Consider the following 21232-nt stretch of genomic DNA (forward strand, 5'->3'; position numbering starts at 1 on the left):
ATACCGCATGCCTTGAGTGCATAAACATGCTCGCTTTCTTGATGTCGAGACGAGTGCAGACCGTACTTTTTCGTGGTTGACGATTAATGATGAGTCTTTTCGCGACTCACTAAAGCTCACGACACGTCGTTCGCTGACGCGCCTGTACCCATTCCTTCTTCGCTACACGTGGTAGTAAAGGTGCAGCCTGTCACATGGCGAGACGCACTCGTCAGGTAAGCCAGAAGAAGCAAAATGAAACTGGGCATGGAAAGGGCTTCCGTAGCTGTCAACTTCGCGCGACAGTAAGCACGGGGGCACACACCAACGCTGGCGCCGTCCTTGCATCACAACAGCTCCCTGGCTCCCAAAGTATCGTTACACAAGCGCGTGGTCGCGACCTCTTCTTCGCTGACATTTCCATGGAAGGAGCACGATCATCTTTACAGGGTGTTGGCACGATGCGATCGTAGGGGCAGCGCGGGAAAGCGGAAGCCGAGGGGAGAGGTTCTACAAAAGATAACCGCTCCTCACCCGCAAAATAACGGTTGGTTCTGGGGGTGACACTTCATGTCGCGAGAGGAGCAGAGTCCTGCGATCTCCTCTACATGCCGGTGCAAACCTGAGCGGGGCTGTGCTGTAAAGTGCGTTGTGGAGGAGTGCGGGATTTCGACCGAGGCATTCTTCGTGCAGGATATGCTTTGGATCTCGTCTTTCGAAGTGTACAACGATGGCGTCTACGGTCTCCTGCTACCGTACCGGGAGGCAAAGAAGGAGCCAGGGAAGCGCCGCGCGCAGCACAAGCTTGGGGAGGGCGCCCTCAAGCGAGTGTTCGTGCGGGGCCATGTCGAGGTCCACGTGCATTCAGCGGACGAAGCGTGTCGCATCATGTGCGTCACAAGGAGGAACCAGACTGTCGCAGAAGCGCCGCGGGAAGCAGGGTCAGCAGGACCCACTTAGTGATAACAGTGCGGCTTGTGACATCATCAGCACCCGGCAACGATGACCCGCCGACAGGGGACGTCAGTGTGTTCACCTTTGTGGACCGGGCTTCTTCAGAGAAGCCGCCAAGGGTTGCACACTGGAGGGCCGCGGCTGCGTGAGGCCGGCCACATAAACTGTTTCCTTGCTGGTGGTGGGCCGCTGCCTTGAAGCCCTGAGCATCAAGGACACCGCCAAGAAGGGGCGTGTGCCCTTCCGAGACAGCAAACTGACCCAGGTATCTCGACCTACTCATAAAAAATACCGCGCGCGTACCTTCTGGCGCCTCTTTAGCGCCACGGTGGTAGAGTGTCCAGTCGGAGAAATAGCTGAGGGATATAACTGCGGCGTACGCTGCTTATTTCTTGCTCGGTGCTAAATGGGTGGCTCTGCAGAAGATTGCTTTGCTTTGCAACACTCTTCACTGAAAATGTATATGCCATCCCCTCTCCTGGCTGCGACAAACACTCAAAATGTCAGAGCCCTGAAAATGACGCTCCTCCTGCATCAGCAGGACGGGTCGTGCGTACCACTGGAAACAAAATGGCATCATTGGTCATGTTTTTTTACTTGAGAGGACGGTACAGTCGTTAACGCTAGTATAATTAAAAATGAAATCTATGAGAGAGAGCTCGGTGACAACGCGTGCCAAGGGTCATGTGTTAGCTCTGCATGCTTCGCCGAGCGCTGACCCCGGGTGACCTCCTGCACGTGACATCCTCATAGACGGCATGTGCTTATACTGAGTGACAAAAGTATTGTCACGACCAGAGGAGCCGTGAAGGTAGGTGTCGAGAAGAACCCAAGAGTGGGAGCCTTCTTTGAAGTGTACAGCCAGGTTCCAGGACACAGAAAAGAACAAGGGCGCCTCGAGAGCCCACCACCGCTTCGTCGTCGTTTTCGACTCAGCGCGGAGGCCGCCTGGCGCGTTAGGCGCGTGGCAATATTAGCGTGCCAAACAACGCGGAAAATTACGTGTCACGCGCCGGAATATCGCTCTACGAGTCATCTGGCATGCGCTGGATGCAAAAGTGTGCTCTGAAATAACCGTATTTTGTTGTTACCTATACGCACCATGAAAATTAGCCACCAGAATAATGGTCGTGTGTACGAAAGGGAATAGTAACAAACTCCATCAACATTTAGACCTGAACGCAGAAGCAGTTGCGGCGGCAATTACAAGGACTAATTGTAAGATAGAGCACAGACAGCACCAATAAAACATTTATCAGGTCCCCTGTGAATCAAAAGGATCCTCGTAATAGCAATACGCGGGCCGAAACCTGCTACTGACGAAACCTCCGAGCCTCTAGCGAACAAAGCATGCTGCGGCCATTTTCGATTCCACGTCTACGCATAACCTGAACGCTGAGCACAAGTTCCAGTGCACGCAACTGCGTGAAACGTACGCGGCCACAAGCACAAGATTGAGCCCAGCGTGATAGCGGCAGCGTTGTAGTTGCAGCCAGAAACGGTAGCACAGGCACGTCTGCCCTTCTCATCTGCCCGGTGGCTCGCGCGTACACGCTAGTGGCGTTCACACAGGCTTACGGCAGGATGGCAGAGGAAATGAGGCAAGCGTGTATGCCACAACACGCAAGCAGAACACTAGGTATCCACTATGTTCCTGACAGACGGGCGCCAGCCTGAAAGAGTAGCGCTCCTAGGCTTCTAACTGATGGGTGTCCGACGGAAGCAACTCGCCTTCTGCGGCTCATTATGTTCCTTGGTTTTATTTCCTCTCTTTTAGGGGAGGGCTAAGAACAGGGTAATCAGTTGGTTTATTCTGAACGGCGTTGAGTGTGACATGGGATGGGACCCTCACCACAACTGCAACTGGCATGAGCCAACGACCTATGCAGCAGCGCGAATTCAGAACCTCACCAATCGTAGCTCCACGTGAGATTAGTAAGAACACTTCCTTCGCTTGGGATAATTGGCGGCTTCATATTTTTTGGGTTGTTTTTTTTTTCGCTCGAGTGTTTCCTTATAGGGTGGTATTGGCATCTGTCACTGGCTGCTGGCCCTTTGCTAGTAAAGCGTGAGCCTCGGAGTAAAGTGATATTGGAAACGAGGACAGAATTCTACTACTGCCCTAAAAATGCAATGCAGAACGAACAAAAAATTAGTGTTTGTCATATGTATCGGGGCTGTAGATTTGATGGTATATTTCGCTGCATCAGGAAAAATATACCCACCATTACATGAATACGATATAATTTACCAGATCTGGGCTGCAGTACGTTTCAAACATAACTATCTGAAGCAAACTACTCCGCACGTCTCACTTCGTTTTTATATTTTGTCTCCTATGCATGGTTTTGTACACTTTATAAGAGCTTCCATTCAGCTGAGGTATGGATACCTTCCATTGGCACCCGGTGCGGTGGATTTTCCATTCAGCTGCTGGGTCAAGGTCAACGGATAGAGTTTCGGCCATGGCGGACGCATTTCAATCAAGTTGAAATGCAAAAACGAATGAGTTCTGTGCGATGTGACAGCACGTTAAAGAACGCCAGGTTAAACTCATCAGACGCGCTCCACTCCGTTATCCCACATACCCCATATTATCACTTCGACATTTGTTCGAGATGTCTAAATTCGCCTTTTTTTTCCAACTTACCATGACTTTTAAATTTGTAGCGACAACGTCCGCAAATATCACTGTTTCTTTTTGCGGAAACTCGCGTATACTAGAAAAGTTATAACTTGCTTCTGAGAAAGTATCTTCACGATGAGTTGGGCAACTTTTATAGTTGTCGTCTGTCTCTTGAAGTGTCTGTCGCATCTCGTATACGTGCGTTGCTGCCTCGTTTCGCCATGCTTTCCTGCCATGCTGTGAATCAGAAACACTTAATTCAATTACAGGCACTGCGCTCAAGGTTTACGTGCGTATTCGGCCACGGTTTGGCGGGGCTACATACCCCGGCCCTGCCTCTGCCGCGCCGGACGAGACGACTGTGGTTACTTCTACAAGCACCACTGCGCACCAAAAGCAAAAGCGTTTCTGGTTCTACAAGGTGGGTTCGGCACTGCGGGCTGCCTCAGTGCTCGGGAAACGTGCTTACAAGCCGTGTCACGTAGAGGCTCGCAAATTCCACACTATGCATAAGTTAGGCTGCGGAGAGCTTCAGGGGTCTAAATGGAAGATCGCAGATGAAAATAGAAAGGGTCAATTCCCCACCAGCATGTCCCTCATTGCTGAGAACCCCGCATTTTCAGCAGTCGCTTTTGGCCTGCAGGCGTGCGCAAAAGCTTTCGGCCGAGGCGATACTACATCAATAGCGATGGTAAAACAGTTTGCCCAAACGAAAGTCCCTTGTAAGCTATATCGCTCCAAGTTTCTACTTCAAAGAGTATTCCAGCTGATTACTCTACCCCGGTCCCTAACGTTAGCAAGCACCAATGGTCTCAAAAGAAGAGCTACGCTACTTTCGCCATCTTTTATCAGGCGAAGAAATATCTGTTCTAGTGCGGTGCCCAAACTAGGCCCACCGCTTGCCCTGGGCTGTAGATTTGGCACGCACAGTAATTCCCCATGACGGAGTAAATTTCACTCAAGGGATCCATCCGCATCCCCTCGTTGCGGTCGCGTAGTAGCTAATAAGTAATTACTTCCTTGAATAAAATTAATGCGCTGTGCTTTGCATCGCTCTGATACCCGCCACAAGGGTAATTTAAGTGCCCATTGAGACAATCGATCACCGAGCTCATTCAGGACCTTCTGATGTCATACAGTGATTTACACTGACACTCTATCGACATTGGCTCAATGTGTGCATACGAATAACGGTGGGAAGCATAAAGGCTTTTAGTAGCACCTCCACACTCGCTGTTCGTATAAAATACCGGAGAAAAGTGGGGATTTGGAATTCAAAGAGCAAAATTAAACTCTTTTTGCTAATAAATTGGATACCACTTGAACTGTTTCCCTAATTGCTTGTGTGTTTTAGTTTCTTATTGTTAAACGTACGCGGACCGATGGCGCTATGATTGGTGTCTTATTGGTCGGTGTGGTGATTTGGGCTACTCGTTTAGCCCAGCGCGATGCTCGTATCCTCGGCGGGGCGTAGATACCGGCAATAAGTAAGGACTCCTTTTTAATACACCAGTAAGTACGTTCGCTAAAAGCATTTCTTTTCCGGTTTCTTTGATTTAACCCCACATCGTGCTGGCAGAGCATCAATCTCCTACTACGATTAGTGAAGCCTTCCCCGCCTTGCTTAGTGCTTCACTGAAGATGCTAATTTGCCATCCTCGTTGTTCGGTCTTCTACAGCATAAAGATGCAGCTGCTGGTTTTAAAAGGCGTTACCAATTCCAGAACTAAGAAATCCATGCCGCCTTTTTCGAGACCATCCCTCAACGCTAGGCATTTTCTGCAAAAAATTATGCATGCCCCGTTTTACTTATAAGGTCTTCTTTATCCCTTCCTCTCGGCTGTCGTGTTCGTCTCTTGCAGCGCTCTAACATCCGGCTTCTTCGTGGCCGCGTCAATATAATGCTTTAATATTGCTTGTCTCAATGTGAAGCCTCTGCAATCGTAACGCATTTTGTTATTTTCTTCGCCTTTCGGTGTCTTTTGTCCCTGTCCGTCGTATATCTCTTTTTCTGTACGCTCGATATCAACTCGCCTTTTTACTCTTCAGTCTTTCTTCCCGTCCGTTTCGCAATTTTCCAGCCTAGTATGATCCGGTGATTTCCTTTCGCATTGATTCAGAATATATTTACCTCCTCTTTCATCCGCTTGATGTTCTGCAGCTGTAGCATTGTTTGTTGCAACTGTCACAGCCAATATTGTAACTGGTCCCGCATTTCTTGCAGTTCTTGCACTGGTGGTTGCGTTTGTGTGCCATTTGTTATGTGGCTTGATTTAAATTCTATTTTACACTTTCTTGCTTTGTTTTTGGAAGCCTTTTTCTCGGCTGCATTTTCCCACCAACTTCCGTTTCCCCTGCGTCTTGAGTTTCATATTTTCCACCTTACAAGACACATTTCTTTTTCCCATTTTTACTGCGTTCATTAATTACTTGATGACATCATTTAGTTGCCTCAATTACTTTGAGCAGGAGATTGCAAACAGACTACCCTGCTCGCCTTTCCATCGTGTTCTGCTCGCCCTATGCCCAGGGTTCTTGGTCTCGCTACAGAAGCACGTAGGCTCAACCTGCCCGCAGCTGTAGCATGCTGGGATTGCTTTTAAGGTAGCGTGGTGTTTCGAAGCAGTGCTATTACGCGTAGAAAGGAAGCTTCCTTCCATGGAAGGTAACTGTAGAGGTTGTAGTCCTTCCAAACTTTCTAGCTAAGATCATGACGTTCCCCGTTGCTCTAGTGCACTTGCACATTCTTCATCTGTCTCTTCTGGGTCGCGTCCGTCGCGGTGGCTCAGTGCTCATGGTGCTCGGCTGCCGACACAAAAAACGCAGGTTCGATTCCTGTAACGGCGGCCCTATTTCTATGGAGGTGAAATTCTAGAGGTCCGTGTACTTTACGATACCAGTGCACGTTAAAGAACTCCAGGTGGTGCGAAATTTCGGGAGCCCTTCACTACGTCGTCTCTAATAGCATGAGTCGCTTAGAGATTATAAACCCCATAAACCAAACCCGACCAATCTTTTGGTTCCAGACCTCTTATAACCTTTCTGAATGTATATTTCTACGCAATGACGGATGGGCCGACCTCGTGTATCCCGCCATAGAGTCCTGCTGCTTGCAGACTGGCCGCCATCCACGCTGCCTCTGCGCTGCGGCTCCCAGAATGATATTATTCCGCTCCAGGATTAAATATTTAGCGGTTGCCATTTGTAGTCTTCCACAGCCGTTGTCTGACGCAGTCATTGTATTTATTGCCTTCTCATTCAACCTGTACGTATCGCATCCAGCCTGCGTATCGGCGGCATGATCATTATCCAATCGTCGCAGTCTTCGGGAATTTCCTTTCTCCTCTAGAGCATTCTGCGCGACCTGTTTCGTTTCCCTGCTTCTATTCTTCTGTACGGCTCTCGCCATCGTGAATCTGCCCTCTTTGGCTACATCGCGCCAAATACATGCGTTTTCGAGGAGCTTGCAGCCAAAGAAACCTCTCCAGTGGGCGGAAATCGCCGAAACAGCCAAGATTTTTGGCCCTGACCATCGAGGGTGGCTGCATTTTCGGATGTAAAGAAGCCGGTAGTAAAATAGAGGGAGAGGGGTTGAGAAAGTCTTGTTGATTTCTTTGTTTTTTTGTTTTTAACTCAGCCCGATGATCGAGGCTGTGCCCAATCCATAATTTCTGTACTAGAATTTGAATGCTTCGTTGAAGCCTGAGACATCGTCCAGGGAATGACCGCCCGAGGTTCTTTATTTCCTATTTCCGAAGGTCGCTGCTCCGTCCTGCGGCACTGCATGCCCATCGTCGTATTCTACGGAGCAAAAATCTATATTTTGGCACTGAATTGAATGTACAATCTCTGAAGTTTTTCATGCCAGCCTCGACCCACATAAAAGCAAAATGTGCGTTATCTTGCGTCATTTTATTACTGAATTTAAGGTTCTGTTCACGACAGACACTATCCCCGTCGCATTTCTCCCAAGGGCACATGACAGCAGGCGCAAAAAAGATCTCCGGCGCGCGCCTGCTGTGTCCATTCGAGAGGTCCCGACTAGGCTAACAACAGCAACAACCGTCTTCCATGCTGGCCACAATAACGACCACGTCCGGCTTTGTTCCGCGTCCTCGTGCTCATCAGGTGTTCTTGGTGAGTTGTTCTGGCAGCCCCGGCCATTATGGCTGCTGAATGCTTCGTGCTTTGCACACCCCTGGATCATACGCAGCCAGGGTCACGGTTGAGGTATCAAGTATCTAGGAAGATATCTAGTTACTTGGAAGTACAATGGGCTCGTCGAAGCGCCAGCCCCTCCCTTCACAATGAAATCGCTTTCGTTTGCTCGCTGTGAATCGTGGCAACCAAATAAATTGGCGGCATCTCAGGTCTTATTCCGTTCGCATTAGATAGTCTTCGCACGGAATTGCTTTTTCAGGGAAGATGGTGTGCCGATTCTTCCTCGATATGAAGGCTAATAAGCGCAGTTGGGGCTGCATATGCTATGTATTTGCACGAGATCTATTGACGTACATTTTCAGGATTACTCAGTTCAACTGTGCTATCCTCTTGCCAGGAGGGCAGACTTGTCTATCCTAGCTTTCATCGCGAAAGTTAATTGGTCCTTTCGCAATGTAAGCTGCCGACATGAAGTCTTCCAAAGAGGTAGCACCCTCTTATGAGAAGGGACACTATTATTTCCAAGAGGACTACTTTAATCCACAGTAATTGGCATTGGTTTTAGCTGCGTTTAGGCAAGAGACACCTTTTTTGCCTCCGCCTTTCGGGAGATGAAGCATTTTGGTGCCTTTGAAGCCTTTTTCATATTGCTCTTGCGAACGGAGCGCTGTCAAGCTTTTTTCAAAAACCTTTTTCTAAACCCCGGCTGTATACGTTTTGTGTGAAAATGTTCTATTCAGAAATCAGCCGCAGCAGAGATAACTATACTAACTCTATAAAAATGAAACAACGTCCTTGAAGAGGAAGATCGCAGCATTGACTTCAAAATAGTATTCTCCGCGCGAAGCGGTGCCATTAACGAAAGCTACAGCATTCAGCTCTTTTCTGACGGGGATGCTGCCCAGATGTCCAAGGCAGTGCCTGTAATAGGAGCGGGAGACGGGGCGCTCTCGGTAGCTTTCGGTTTCACTCAGCACCCCCAGGAAGGCTGACAAGTTTAGAGAAGTTTCGAATACTTTCTTCAGCGCAATGCTTCCCCCGCCTTCGCTGGCGCTATTCCATTCAAGCCTCCTGGTGTCCCCGTAGTCGCGGCAGTGACCATGCATATGCATATATTTCTTGTGTAAATATATTGTGTTTTGGGGAGCTGTTGTCTCTGGTCGCTTGTATATGAGGCTGGTGTGGTGCTTTTGCTGAAGCCAGGTGTGAAATTTTGCTGCCGAAACTGAAGTGTTGTCTTTCCTCAGGGTAAGGGCGAGCAGCGGTCGCGCTGGGCTACACAAGCCTCCTTGCTATCGTCCAGGAGACCACGGTGAGGACAACAAGCAAAGAGCGTGAGCTCTGTGGCCGAAACGACATATGCGACGGCGAGTGAGTGGTATTATTTTCTTCTGCCGCTGAAAGGGCAGCTGTTGAAGTAAAAGGATGCAAAATTTCTTGCGCCACATTTTCTTTCTTAACGAATGACAAAGCAGTCATGTCATGGACGAAGACTCGCTCGGGAATATTAATGTCATTTACTGCGACCAGGAGCGGAGGCTAATAAATCTGGTGAACGCGTAAGCATGAAAAGCACAGAAAGCTCATTCTTGGAACACGTGAACATTTCACTCATATCACGCAGTCCTTGCTGAGCGTTACGGCTTAAAGATGTCATACATTTTTCTTCCTATGTTCAATTCTGCGTCGTGCGGTAGTGCGTTTTACCACGGTCGCCCATACATTCTTTCTGATCAAATCCTGTGCTGTTTTGCTGTCAACTTTCCGAAAACATGCCAAAGGGGGCTCGTGGCTACGGTTTTCAGGTAGTGTTCGCATCATCGGTTCGATTCCTTGTCGGTGCGGTAGCATTTTGGTAGAGATAAACGCCCGATTATTGAGTTTCCTGGAGGTCGAAATCCATCTCGAGCACTCCGCCACGGCGTGTTGCCGAGTGTTTAGTTGGCATGTAAAAAAACAATTGTTTCAGCGCAGTTAAAGCTGTTTGGGCTTAAAACATTTGATCACAACGTGCTTTAAGAGGAGCACGCAAAATTTCAGTGCTGGCGTTAATGCGAAATCATTAATAAGCTGTGTGGGCAAGGTTGTGTCAATAAAACGTGTCCGCAGTAGTTGTGTCGTTCTCTGAAGAGGTAGGATCAAACGAATGGCAGTGATCAGTAGAACACGATGTGAGGATGATGCGCAAAAAGTTTTAGCTGCATGATTAGTAAGTCAATTAGAGATAAAAATGTGGAAAAACCTTTGAAATAGCACACATGTCGAATAGTCAGGGGACGGAAAACAACCGTGGACGGCAAAATAGTTGCAGAATAGGCAAATGATTGAAAATAAAATTTCAAATCGATTGAAATAATTTTGATGGATGATAATTAGTAGAACAAAAAAGTTTGATTGAGAGACAGTAATTAATTATGAGCAAAAACTATTGGACGGTAGACTAGGCTCGACTGGGATGTAGTAGATGGACGGAAAAGCAGAGTTGGCGCCAAATTTGAAAACCAAAGTGTCTGATTGAGATAAGGGATGTAACCAGAGTGAACGTATTTATGTACGTATTGGATTAAGGTCATTAATTAAGGGAAATGAAGAAATGTGATTTCAATCGATACCGTAATCAATGAGGACGATTTGTTTATCATAATCGTAATTGGTTAATTAATATGCAAATGAATGTGAGTGACAATGTTAAAATCGCGAAAGATAATCAAAGTGATTAATGCAAAATACTTAAGTAAACACAAGCAACGCAAGAACGAACTGTGAAACGTGGCAAAGTCTTAAAGTAATCAAGAGGTTAACAGGGGTAACGACTATCATAGAGGGTCAAAGAGTATCAAAGGGAAGCAAAGAGAGGCAAAGAGGTGTGAGGAGTATCAAAGAGAACTAAAAAGACGCGAAGGGTACCAAAGAGAAGCAAAGAGGGGCAAAGTGTATTAAAGAGAGGAGGAAAGATAGTGGACGAGTGCCGTAGAGGAGTCGATTGTTTCGCATTCTCCCAACACGGGTTGCGACATTGATCCCCAACGTCTTTTTCCTTGGGAACATAGATAAGCACTCATCATGAAATCTGAAGGAAAGCACTTCTGCCGAATTCAACGCTTGCGCGAAAAGGATGTCCCGTGAGGCCTGTTGATCCCGACATCAAACAGAAATGGCACCTCGCTACTATGTCGAAATCGCACAGCCAGTTGCCGTGGCGCCTGTGAAATCAAACCTAATGTTTTATGATTCGTAGACAGCCGAAACATGCAGAAATTTCGCTTGCATAGCACGACAAATATTTTCACCTTTCTTTCAGCCCCAAAAATCGACTGCAGTAATTGTGGTATGAAAGCGCCTGCGGTCTTTTTTTATGTGCCTGTAATTTAGCAGAGTAGTTTTCGTTTCCACCGTTTTCCCAGTGAGCATCGTTTCTACCAGTGAAAGCCGCATTGCTCCTCGCGGGACACCGGGTGTTGAACCTAGTGCGTCCCCCGTACGATACGCTTCCATGCACGCTATGGTGGTCACACTGTGCGCAGTTAGCGGGAAGGCGCCTCTGAGCAAGAACAGAGCCAGGAATTCTACTGTAGTCGTCAGTCGTCCCACGACCCACATGCGGCAGGCAGTGGTCTCTTCAAACGCAATAAGCGCATTGAAAATGCATTGAAAATACCTCGCCGATTACGGCTAGGGGTGTCAGTCGCTTGCTCTCCTCTCAAGCATGGAGTGTTAGCTTTCCTATTCCTTACGCGAGCGCCAGGGTGCCGCCGTAGCGTCGTGGTTGCAGCCAGAAAGGGGAGGACATACAGGTGTGCACTTCTCCGCTGCCTGGTGGCTCGAGCGCGTCGCCTTGTGGCGTTCACACGCTTGCCGCAGGCTGGCAGAAGAAATGAGGTAAGCGTGCATGCCACAACACGCAAGCAGACCACTAGGTCTCAGCTATGTTCCTGACAGACGGACGCCAGCGTGGAGTAGTAGCACACCCAGGCTTTTAAAGGATGATTGTCCGACGAAAAGAACTCGCCTCCTGCTGCTGATTCTAGACCCTTCTATTGAGGGGGGTGGGGGGTGGAAGCTCATTATCTTGCTTCTTGAGAACGGTGTCTAGTCGGACGTGAGATAGGACGCTCGCCACAACTGCAGCTGTAATGCGTTTACGACCGGTGCAGCAGCAAGAATGAGGAACCTCATCGGTCGTAGCTTCAGGTCACATTATTAAGCACACTTTCTTAGCCCCGAATTTTTATGAGTTTAACTTTTCTAGGAAGCTTTTTTTTGTTTGGGGGCTTCTTCGTAGGGTGAGCTTGGAATGTGGCCCAGGCTGCTTGTTCTTTGCTAGTAAAGCGTGAGCTTCGGAGTGAAGTGATGTAAGAAACCAAGGTAGAATTCCCCTACTGCCATGAAAATGCAATATACAGTGCTTGTCATATGCTCTTCAAATTACAGTGCTCGTCATATGCATCTGAGCTGTAAATCTGATTCTAGATTTAGCTGCATCGCGGAAAAGGTACCCACCCTTTCTAGGACACGATGCAATCTTCCAGATTTGCAGGCGCGCTACGTTACAAACATAATTATTTCAAGCATACTGTTCCGCACGTCTGACATGGATTTTATATTTTGACTCCAATGCACGGTTTTGCATAACTTTTTAACAATAGCTTTCATTCAGCAGAGATGCGGTTATCTTTCTATTGGCACCTGTCGCGAAGGATTTGCCGTTGAGCTGCTGGGCGCAAGTCCACGCGATAGAGTCTCGGCCACGGCGGCCCCATTTCCATAGAGTTGAAATGCAAAAACTAATGAGTTCTGTACGATGTCAGTGCAAGTTGAAGAACCCCGAGTTAAACTAATTGGCAGCCCTCCACTCCGTCGTCCCCCCCAACTACCCATACCACCATTTTCACATTTGCTCGACAAGCCAAGCCTAAATTCCCCTTTCGGTTGTTGAAACTTATCACGCTGTTTCAAATATGTAGCGACAACGTCCGCAAATGTAACTTTTTTCTTTTTTCAGGAAACTCCCGTATACTATAAAATTTATAACTTGCTTCTGAAAAAGTATTTGCAAGCTGAATTGGCCGACTCTAATCGCTCTCTGGCATTCCGCTTATGTACGTTGCTGCCTTGTTTCGCGATGCTTTTGTGTCATGCTGTGTATCAGAAACACTTAATCCATTTACAGGCACCGCGCTAAACGTATACGTGCGTATTCGGCCACGGTTTGGCGGGGCTACGTACACCGGCCCTGCCTTTGAAACCTCCGACGAGATGACCATGGTTACCACCGCAACCAGCAGCGAGCGCCAAAAGAAAAAACTGTTTCTGGTTGCACAAGGTGGGTTCTGCACAGCGGGCTGGCTCAGTACTCGGGAAGCATGCTTAGAAGCCGTGCCACGTAGAACCTCGCAACTTTCAAACCGTGCATACGTTAGGCTCCTGAGATCCTCATGGATCTAAACTGAAGATCGCAGATGCAAATAAAAAGGCCGTTTCCCCGCCCGCATGTCCGTCATAGCTGTGAACCCCACCTCGGCAGCAGTCTCTTTTAGCCAGCAGGCGTGCGCTTCAGTTTTCGGGCAAGAGCCCCAAACACTAAATGCTCAACTACTAAAGCCGACGCAGTAAGCATCACTCAAGCTCAACGATCGCTCTCCACGGCTTGCCGAAAGCAGGGGCCTGTCTGCTTTTTTCGACGAAGCCTTAAGACATGGTTCACTAAGTGGGGAGAACAGACGTCTTCAGCCGGGCCATTCTGTCTCACACCCACGACGAATGTAAGCGTTGAAAATTCAAAAGGAAGCCAAAGAAGCTAAATTTCGTTGGAAGGCATAAACTGCGTGAATAAGACAAGGACAGTAGACATAGGAACGAAAACGACACCACGAGCGCAGTCTTTTTCGTTCCTATGTCTACTCTCTTTGCCTTGTTCACGCAGACCTGCCCTTTAATGAAATTAACCAACTAGCCCGCAAAAATGTTCTACTAAAGGTATCTTTCCCTTCAGGCTGAAGCGATAAATTTCTAGCCTTGTTAGAAAAACGACACAAGCAGGAAGTATTACGACTGCAATGTGTTTTAAGGGAAAAATAATAAGTGTAACCATGGAATGTATTCCGCAATGTTGGGATCTCCGAGGGGGTGCGTTTCACTTTATAGCCTTGGCGGTGCATTGCCAATAACAGCTACCGTGCAGATTCACCCTCAGCTCAATATCTAGCCCTCCTTCACCCTATTTATCACCACCTTTATCCTCCCTCACACTCATCGCGCCAAGCGAGACCCTGAAAAGGCGAGGGCTTCACTAAGTCAGAAAGGCTGTCAGAAAGAATTCGCTACCTCAGAAAGCCCGGTGTTTTCGTTGCAGTTTTAATATGCATCTACTATTCGATACGCTACAAGCAGCTGATAGTCCAGCTTCAACTTAATGTCACCTACCTTTCACCTTGATTTAAATTCATATTAATTTGGAGGAGGTGGGTGGTACAATGAATCATCGGGTTACCGCTTCCGGTGTGTGTGCAGGTCACCCGGCCGTACCGCCCACCGGAAACCGGCGCAGGCAAAGGCGCATTAAACCCAGCCGAAATGGAGGAGCTCTTTGAGACCATCGCAGAGCTGGAGCCGGAGCTCGCCAACACAGCGCCCTCTGCGACCCGTCTAACCGGATTGCATTGGAAAACATTGATTCACCGGCAGAAAGTGGTTCAAGGTGAGTTCCTGGTGGCGCTATATGGCCCTCAGGCCGTGGCTTACGGCTACCTCGTTGACTCGCTCCACTGCCCGGTGTTGTATCTCCGGTCGGAGCTTAGCAGCACGGCCTCCCACGGTTCGGATATTAGGAGCTGTATTAGGTCCGAGGGAGGTGGGTCCTCCGGACAGTTCACCAGGATGTGGTCCAGTGTGGCTCTCTCGCCGCGTTTGTTATATTTGAGAGAGTATTCTCCGGGGTACATGAGGGAAAGTACCAGCGGGTTGGGTTGGGAATGGGTTTGCAATGGGTTTGCAAGCAACGCCAGGCGGTCTCCTGGGTCTTTGTGAACGATTTATGCTGTGGAGTCTTGTAAGGATTTCGTTTATTTGCACACCCTTAAGTTTTATGTCCGTAGATTGCTGGAACTCCGTTCCTAATGGAGAGCAGTCCTTATACCTTCACAGCTCTCAAGACCGTACCTCTCAGTCTGTTGGTTTTTTAGGTGACATCATTTTCTAATCTCGCCCAGTGTTTTGCAGCTTAACACCGCTGGCTCATAAAATATGTACAAATGATGTTGCGCCATGCACAACACATAGAAAATGCTGTCTGAACCAAAACGAACTAGCTAAACACAGCGCCCACCACTGTAAGGTTCCCGTGACGTTAGCAGCATCAGGCAACTGTGAGCCGCGGTCATGGGACGTCGTTCACTTCTGTCGACCTGGCTTTTTCAAAAAAGCCGCCAAAAGCTGCCAATGGCGGGCCGCGGCTGCGTGAGGCCGTCATTATAAACTTCCTTGCTTGTGCAGGGCCGCTGCCTTGGAGCCGTGAGCATCAAGGACACCACCAAGAAGGGGCCTGTGCCCTTCCGAGACAGCAAACTGACCAAGGTATCTCTACCGCCTCAAAAGAAATATCGGGCGCGTACCTTCTCACACTTTTCTGCGACACGGTGCTAGATTGTCCAGTCAGAGAAATAGCTGATCAATATAATTGCGACCTACGCTGTTGATTTTTGGTCGTGTGCTAAATGGGGGACTCTACAGAAGAGCGCTGTGTTTTCTAACACACTTCAGTGAAGCACATATGCCAGCCCATCTACTGGCTTTGACAAACACTCAAAATGTCACAGAGCCTTGCGAATCGCGCTACTCCTGCGTCAGCAACGCGAACAATGCGTACCACTGAAAGCAAAGTGCTTTTGCTGGTTAGTTTTCTTGCTCGACATGACGCTACAGTCGTTAACGCAAGTATGACGAAAAATAAAAAAGCTCCGAGAGGCAGACCAGGGTGATACAATGCTGGCTGACGGTCTTGCGTTAGCTGCACACGCTTCACCGAGTCCTGACCCCCGGTGACCTTCAACACGATGTTCGGAGATGCAGTGGGGATGAGTTAAAGGGGTGGAGACACCAAATTTGTGGTTCGCGCGTTCTTAGTTGCAAACGTTTCTTATGGCTCCAGGAAGCATGATACACACTCAAAGATTCATATATTCACAGTGAATAATTTATTATAGCATTTTTAGGTGAACGATTTTCGGTTTCGGTTTCGGAACGCCGAGTTGTACAGTGACGTCACAGAGGGGGAAGATCAACTGCTTCGCTTGGTCACGTGGGCCCACAAAAGTTGTGACGCACCTACTGCTGCATCGTCTGCTTTCCCACACACGTGCTGACCAGCGCATATGAAAACAAACAACTGCACGTCTAGTCCCAGCAGCTCGGATTCTGACAGATCTGATTCCAACGAGTGAGGACATCGACTTTTTTTTTGTTCGCACGCTAATATCGCCTTCGCGGGTTCGCGTGAGGATGCGAAACACTTTGCAAAATGCCAGTAAGCATCGCTGCGCCGCTCTACCCAAGCTGCGCCCACAACCGGTGTCACACTTCGCTGCCGTGCAGCAGTACCTGAGCGCTGCTTGGGATGGTGTACAAATATCACAAGAAAAGACAAGATCGCCTTGTTATCAGAACTGCCAGCTATACTCGAGCAGCGACAAAGCATGTCTGCTTATGTTGGGAGCTTTCGGCAACGGCACCGCTCGCGGGCGCTCCGGGCGACGAGCTCTGCTGCTGCCTGGCTGCCGTGGTCGTCGCTAGGCCTATAGCCTGTTTAGCAAGCGGCCGGCGCTTCGGAAGTCGCCTGCGCTATAATAAAAGGCCTACTTTTCACAAATAGCTGTAGTGTTAACAGAATCATCTCACAATAAAATAATAGTATGGTCAATCTCCTCGACGCCTTCGGCAGCGGAGCTAGCGGGCGCCAGGCGAGCCGGACCCCGACGTCGCGCCAGCGGCAGCTGCTAGGCGAAGTTGTGAGAAATTTGCTCATATCACAGTTGTTACCTCTACTAGCAGCTCAGTATTGGTCAGCGATCCTCAAAAATGACACTTTTTTCACATTTCTTGTCCCATGGTTTATTATTTACGTCAAGAACACTCTTTAGCTCGCTTTTATGACGTCGGCAGACGGTATCCAGGCTGACCTACCGGCCGGCAGACTCGGCGTACTTCACGTCCGCACAAGAAAATACAAAACAGCCATGCCACCAGAAAGGATGCTTTCTAGATTCGAGATACGACAGCATGCATCTGTGCTAAAAGTGGATCTTTCGGCAGCGACACTGCCTGCGGCAACGCCTGCCGACGACCTGCGCGCTGGTCCCAGACTGCCCTAGTCGTCGCTAGGCCTAGCTGCTTTCGATATCGACTCCGCAGCTGAGGGAGCTTCGGGACTGGCCAGCACTCAGAAACGTGCTCCGCTCGGCACCCCTTTACTGTGAACTCGTCCCATAATAAAAGATATGCTCGATTTCCACGACGTCGTCAGCAACAGAGCTAGCAGACGGCAGGCGAACCGCACCAGGTAGCAGCAGCACAAAACCGGCGGCTATGGGATGAAATTTGCTTGCATCGCAGTCATCACTTCTACCAGGAACTCGGTATTTGCCAACGATCGTCACAAACGATGCATTTTTGATATTCATATATCCCAGGGTTTGCTATGAACGTGAACAAACAATACTATCGCGTTCTTCAGATGCCGGCGTTCGGCACGAAGACTGGCGCAGGCCGCCCGGCTCCAAGGAGTGCGCCCTATGTCATCATGACGCTGCCGCTCTCCGCGCTCGCATTGGCTGCCGCTTCCCGTCGTTGTTGCCGCGAGCGGCCCGCCGTTGACATCTAGCAGGCCGGACGCAGGCAACGAGCTGCAATCGGACGTTGCGACGCTGTTCGCAACGGCGCGCCGCAAACCGAGCGAGTGGCGGTTAGCAGCAAACGCGGCTCGCTGGTGCGTCGACTGTGCTCACGCGGCTGTGCCCCGCTCATCGTACGTCACTGTATTTTGGTATGACGTCACTAAAACTTTATTTTTCTACACCCCTTGTGACGTCATGGTTGATGGCGCTAGCGAATGGGTCTATGTCGTGAGAGTGAGCATTTAGGTAATCTTTGGAACCGAATTAAAATATTTTTTAAACGTTTGTTGCGTCCAACACCTGGCAGTGACTGCCCTTGCATACATAGGAATCCCATAGCAGGCTTTTTATAGCTTCAAAATTTGGTGTCTCCACCCCTTTAAGGGTGCCTTACTGGCCATTTCAGAGAAAATCACTCTAGTGCTGCACCTCCGAGGACTATGAACTTACTTGTAGAGTTCTGTTTGACGTTTTCAGTGTTTTCAGAAGGGGGGGGGGGGGCTGTTACGTACGCTAACGTACGGCTTGGAAGCGAATGCACGCTTCAGTCGTAGCAGTAGTGTACAGAGGGGACAAAATGCCCTGATTTTTTCTTTCCCCCTCACCCTCACCACTAAATGCTTCACCCTCCCTCGCTCTCACTCTTCAAAATTGTTATGTTTCACCTTTGCCCTCACCTCATTGAGTGGACCGTTCCCCGTTCTAACTCTCACATGTAGCAGCAGTTTTAAAATTCGAGTAATTTTCCTCATTGCTGACATGCGCTGATACTGGATGATAAAAGTATACAACACGCCAAACAGCGGGAGAGAAAAAACTCTGGGAGGCGCTTTGCTGACCTGAAGTGCGGTGAGCCGAAAGCCTTAAGTGCGATGTTGCTGCTTGTGTCACTGATGTGTGGTTAAGATGTTAGGCTTCGCCTCTAAGAGTGAAACGCGACAGCGTCTTGCAACGCTGCCAGGGAGTCCACAGAACGCCATCGCCCGTACGGCTCTATGCCTTGCTCGTCGGTAATTTGGTTTTGGAGGAAAGGAAATCTATCCTTCTCGCTTATCTCGGAGGACACCTGAACCTCACCGTAACGGGAAGGGTGGAAGATAGGAGTGAACGAAGACACCGCATTCACTAGACGCGCCTTTATTCATTCCTAACTATCAACCTGGCATGGCATAGTTTTTAGCGTGCTGGTCTCGCACTCCGGAGACCGTGGTTGATTCCCCAACTCGACAAATTTCCTAGTCTGTTCTACTTATTAAGGCGAAAGCCTTTAATGTCTCATCGTTGTAAACAGCAGTTGTCGACAGAAATGTCACGCTTTTCAGTTGGTCGAAACGGTCGTAACGTCTCAGTGCGCGAATTTTAAACGGGGCCAATTGTACTTTGGCTAGTAACCAGGCAACCAATTGAAGGGATCGTATAGTGATGCTCCAAGTAAGTGGGACTGAGCTTAGTTAATTGCTCAATTACTCAATTAGCCTAATTAGCTTTTCTAGTCAGGGCATATAAATAAATAAAACCGAGTAAGAAATTGATCGAGCTCGGGGATCGAACGCCGGTCTTCGGAGTGTGAGACGAGCATGCTATCCACTCCGCCATGCCAGCTCGATGGTTTGGGAAGAACAAAGGTGTGTCTAGTGAATACGATGTCTTCGCTCACTCCCATCCTCCTCCCTTCCGGCGAGGTTTAGCTGTCCACCGTAATATGAGAGACAGATACATTTCATTTCCTCAAAAGCCAATTTACCGACGAGCGAGGCATAGAATCGAATGGGTGATGGCGTTCTATGGACTCCTGGAAACGTTGTTGCACGTCACCTTCATGCATTCTTCATGCAGTGAACTTCGTCAGCCCATTTGACGGACTATACACTCCATCACTCCATAGGTTACATCAATTCTCGCCATTGCATTCTTAGTACCCATTTCATGGCCGCATTTTAACTTCGTTTTTTTTTACCTCTTCCACTCTGCTCTCCTGTCTTTATCTCCCAAATTCCCCTCCCTACGCAGAGTAGCATGCCAGCGATTTTCAAACGCCGGCTAAATTCTCTGCTCTTCATTAAAGAGTCTCTCTCTCTCTCTGCAAGACGCTGTCGCGTTCCACTCTTAGAGGCCAAGGTTAACATCTTAACCACACATCAGTGACCACACTTTTGGTCAAAAAAGTGCCCCCCTGAATTTTGACGGGTGTCCACTGAGATATGTGAGACAGTTACTGCGTAATTTCCTTTCCTCAAATACAATTTTCATTTTCTTCATTACGGGCCATCTTTGTCTTTCTTCTTCCACTCCCACTTCCTCCCTTCTTCTACGGTGCGGTTCAGGTGTCCACCGAGATGACAGAGAATTACTGCGCCATTTCTTTTCCTCAAAAAGCATTGCGTTCAAGGGGCAAGGCATCGCGCCGAACGGGTGGTGGCGTTCCGCGGACTCCCTGGGCAACGCTACAACACGCTGTCGCGTTCCACTCCTAAAGGCGAAGCTTAAGCGTCATTAATTAACAGTTAATTAGTACTCAGGCACAAATCAGTAATTAACCATTAATTAGTCATTTGTCGTCACTTAGTAATTAGTACTCAATTACATGTGACGCCACCAGTGCCACAGAAGCAGTCAAAGTGGTGCGGAAAACGCTTTCGCCTCTACGCACTTTAGACAGCCAAAGTGCCCCCTGAATTTTTGTCTGGTCCCCTCATTCCCTTCCCCAATGCAGGGTAGCCAACCAGAAACCTTCCTAGTTAACAGTCCTGCCTTTCCCCCTTTCTGTACTTCTCTCTCTGGTCTGACTAGAAAGGTTATTTAGGCTAATTGCTTAACTATTATTACTCAATTAGTCTTTAATTATCATGCATTATCATAGAATGCCTTAAATCGCGCTCCGATATCGTTCGAATGCCATCAATTGAGAATCGATTAAGTAATAATTGGCATATGCCCATATAAGGCACGTAACCGAAACGCGGACACATCTGCCGACACTGCTGCTAACGACAGTATGAGCCATTAAAAGCTTTCGCCTTAATACGTGTTACGGCCCGGAATACCACTCTCCGGCTATTCTCGTATGCGCTGCATGCAAACGTGTGCTTTAAAATTGTAGCCGCCACTGTTGCTGAGTGGTTATGGTGCTGGGCTACTGACCCCAACGACGCGGGTTGGACCTCGGCCGCGGCAGTCCAATTTCTGTAGGGGCGAAAGTCTATAGGCGCGCGTACCGTGCGATATCAGTGCACGTTAAAGAACCCCAGGTGGTCTAAATTTCCGAAGCCTTCACTACCAGCCGCCGCGGTGGCTCAGCGGTTATGGTGCTCGGCTGCTGACCCAAAAGACGCGGGTTCGATCCCGGCCGCGGTGGCTAGAATTTCTTTGGAGGAGAAATTCTGGAGGCCCGTGTACTGTGCGATGTCAGTGCACGTTAAAGAACCACAGGTGGTCGCAATTTCCGGAGCCCTCCACTACGGCGTCTCTCATAGCCTTAGTCGCTTTGGGACGTTAAACCCCATAAACCAACCAACCAACCTTCACTACCGCTTCCGGGGTGTGTGCAGGTCACCCAGCCATAGTCTGCGACGTGTGCAGAAGTGGACCTGCTCTCGGACATCTCGCCTGCTTTATCAACATTCGA

General features: G+C 48.8%; 1 protein-coding gene across 1 annotated transcript in view; it reads left to right on the top strand.

Annotated features, from left to right (window-relative positions):
- Positions 1–21232, top strand: part of LOC149327083 (uncharacterized) — a 40299-nt gene that overhangs the window by 7312 nt on the left and 11755 nt on the right. The window contains exons 4-7 of the mRNA XM_089564780.1: positions 3829–3980; positions 12891–13043; positions 14231–14417; positions 15212–15292. Of these exons, the coding sequence (XP_089420906.1) occupies positions 3829–3980; positions 12891–13043; positions 14231–14310 (385 nt within the window). The 3' untranslated portion in view covers positions 14311–14417; positions 15212–15292. The remainder of the gene's footprint in view (positions 1–3828; positions 3981–12890; positions 13044–14230; positions 14418–15211; positions 15293–21232) is intronic.

This window comes from Amblyomma mixtum, chromosome 10, assembly GCF_055824585.1.
Source record: "Amblyomma mixtum isolate Tamu chromosome 10, ASM5582458v1, whole genome shotgun sequence".
Classification (NCBI taxonomy): domain Eukaryota; kingdom Metazoa; phylum Arthropoda; class Arachnida; order Ixodida; family Ixodidae; genus Amblyomma; species Amblyomma mixtum.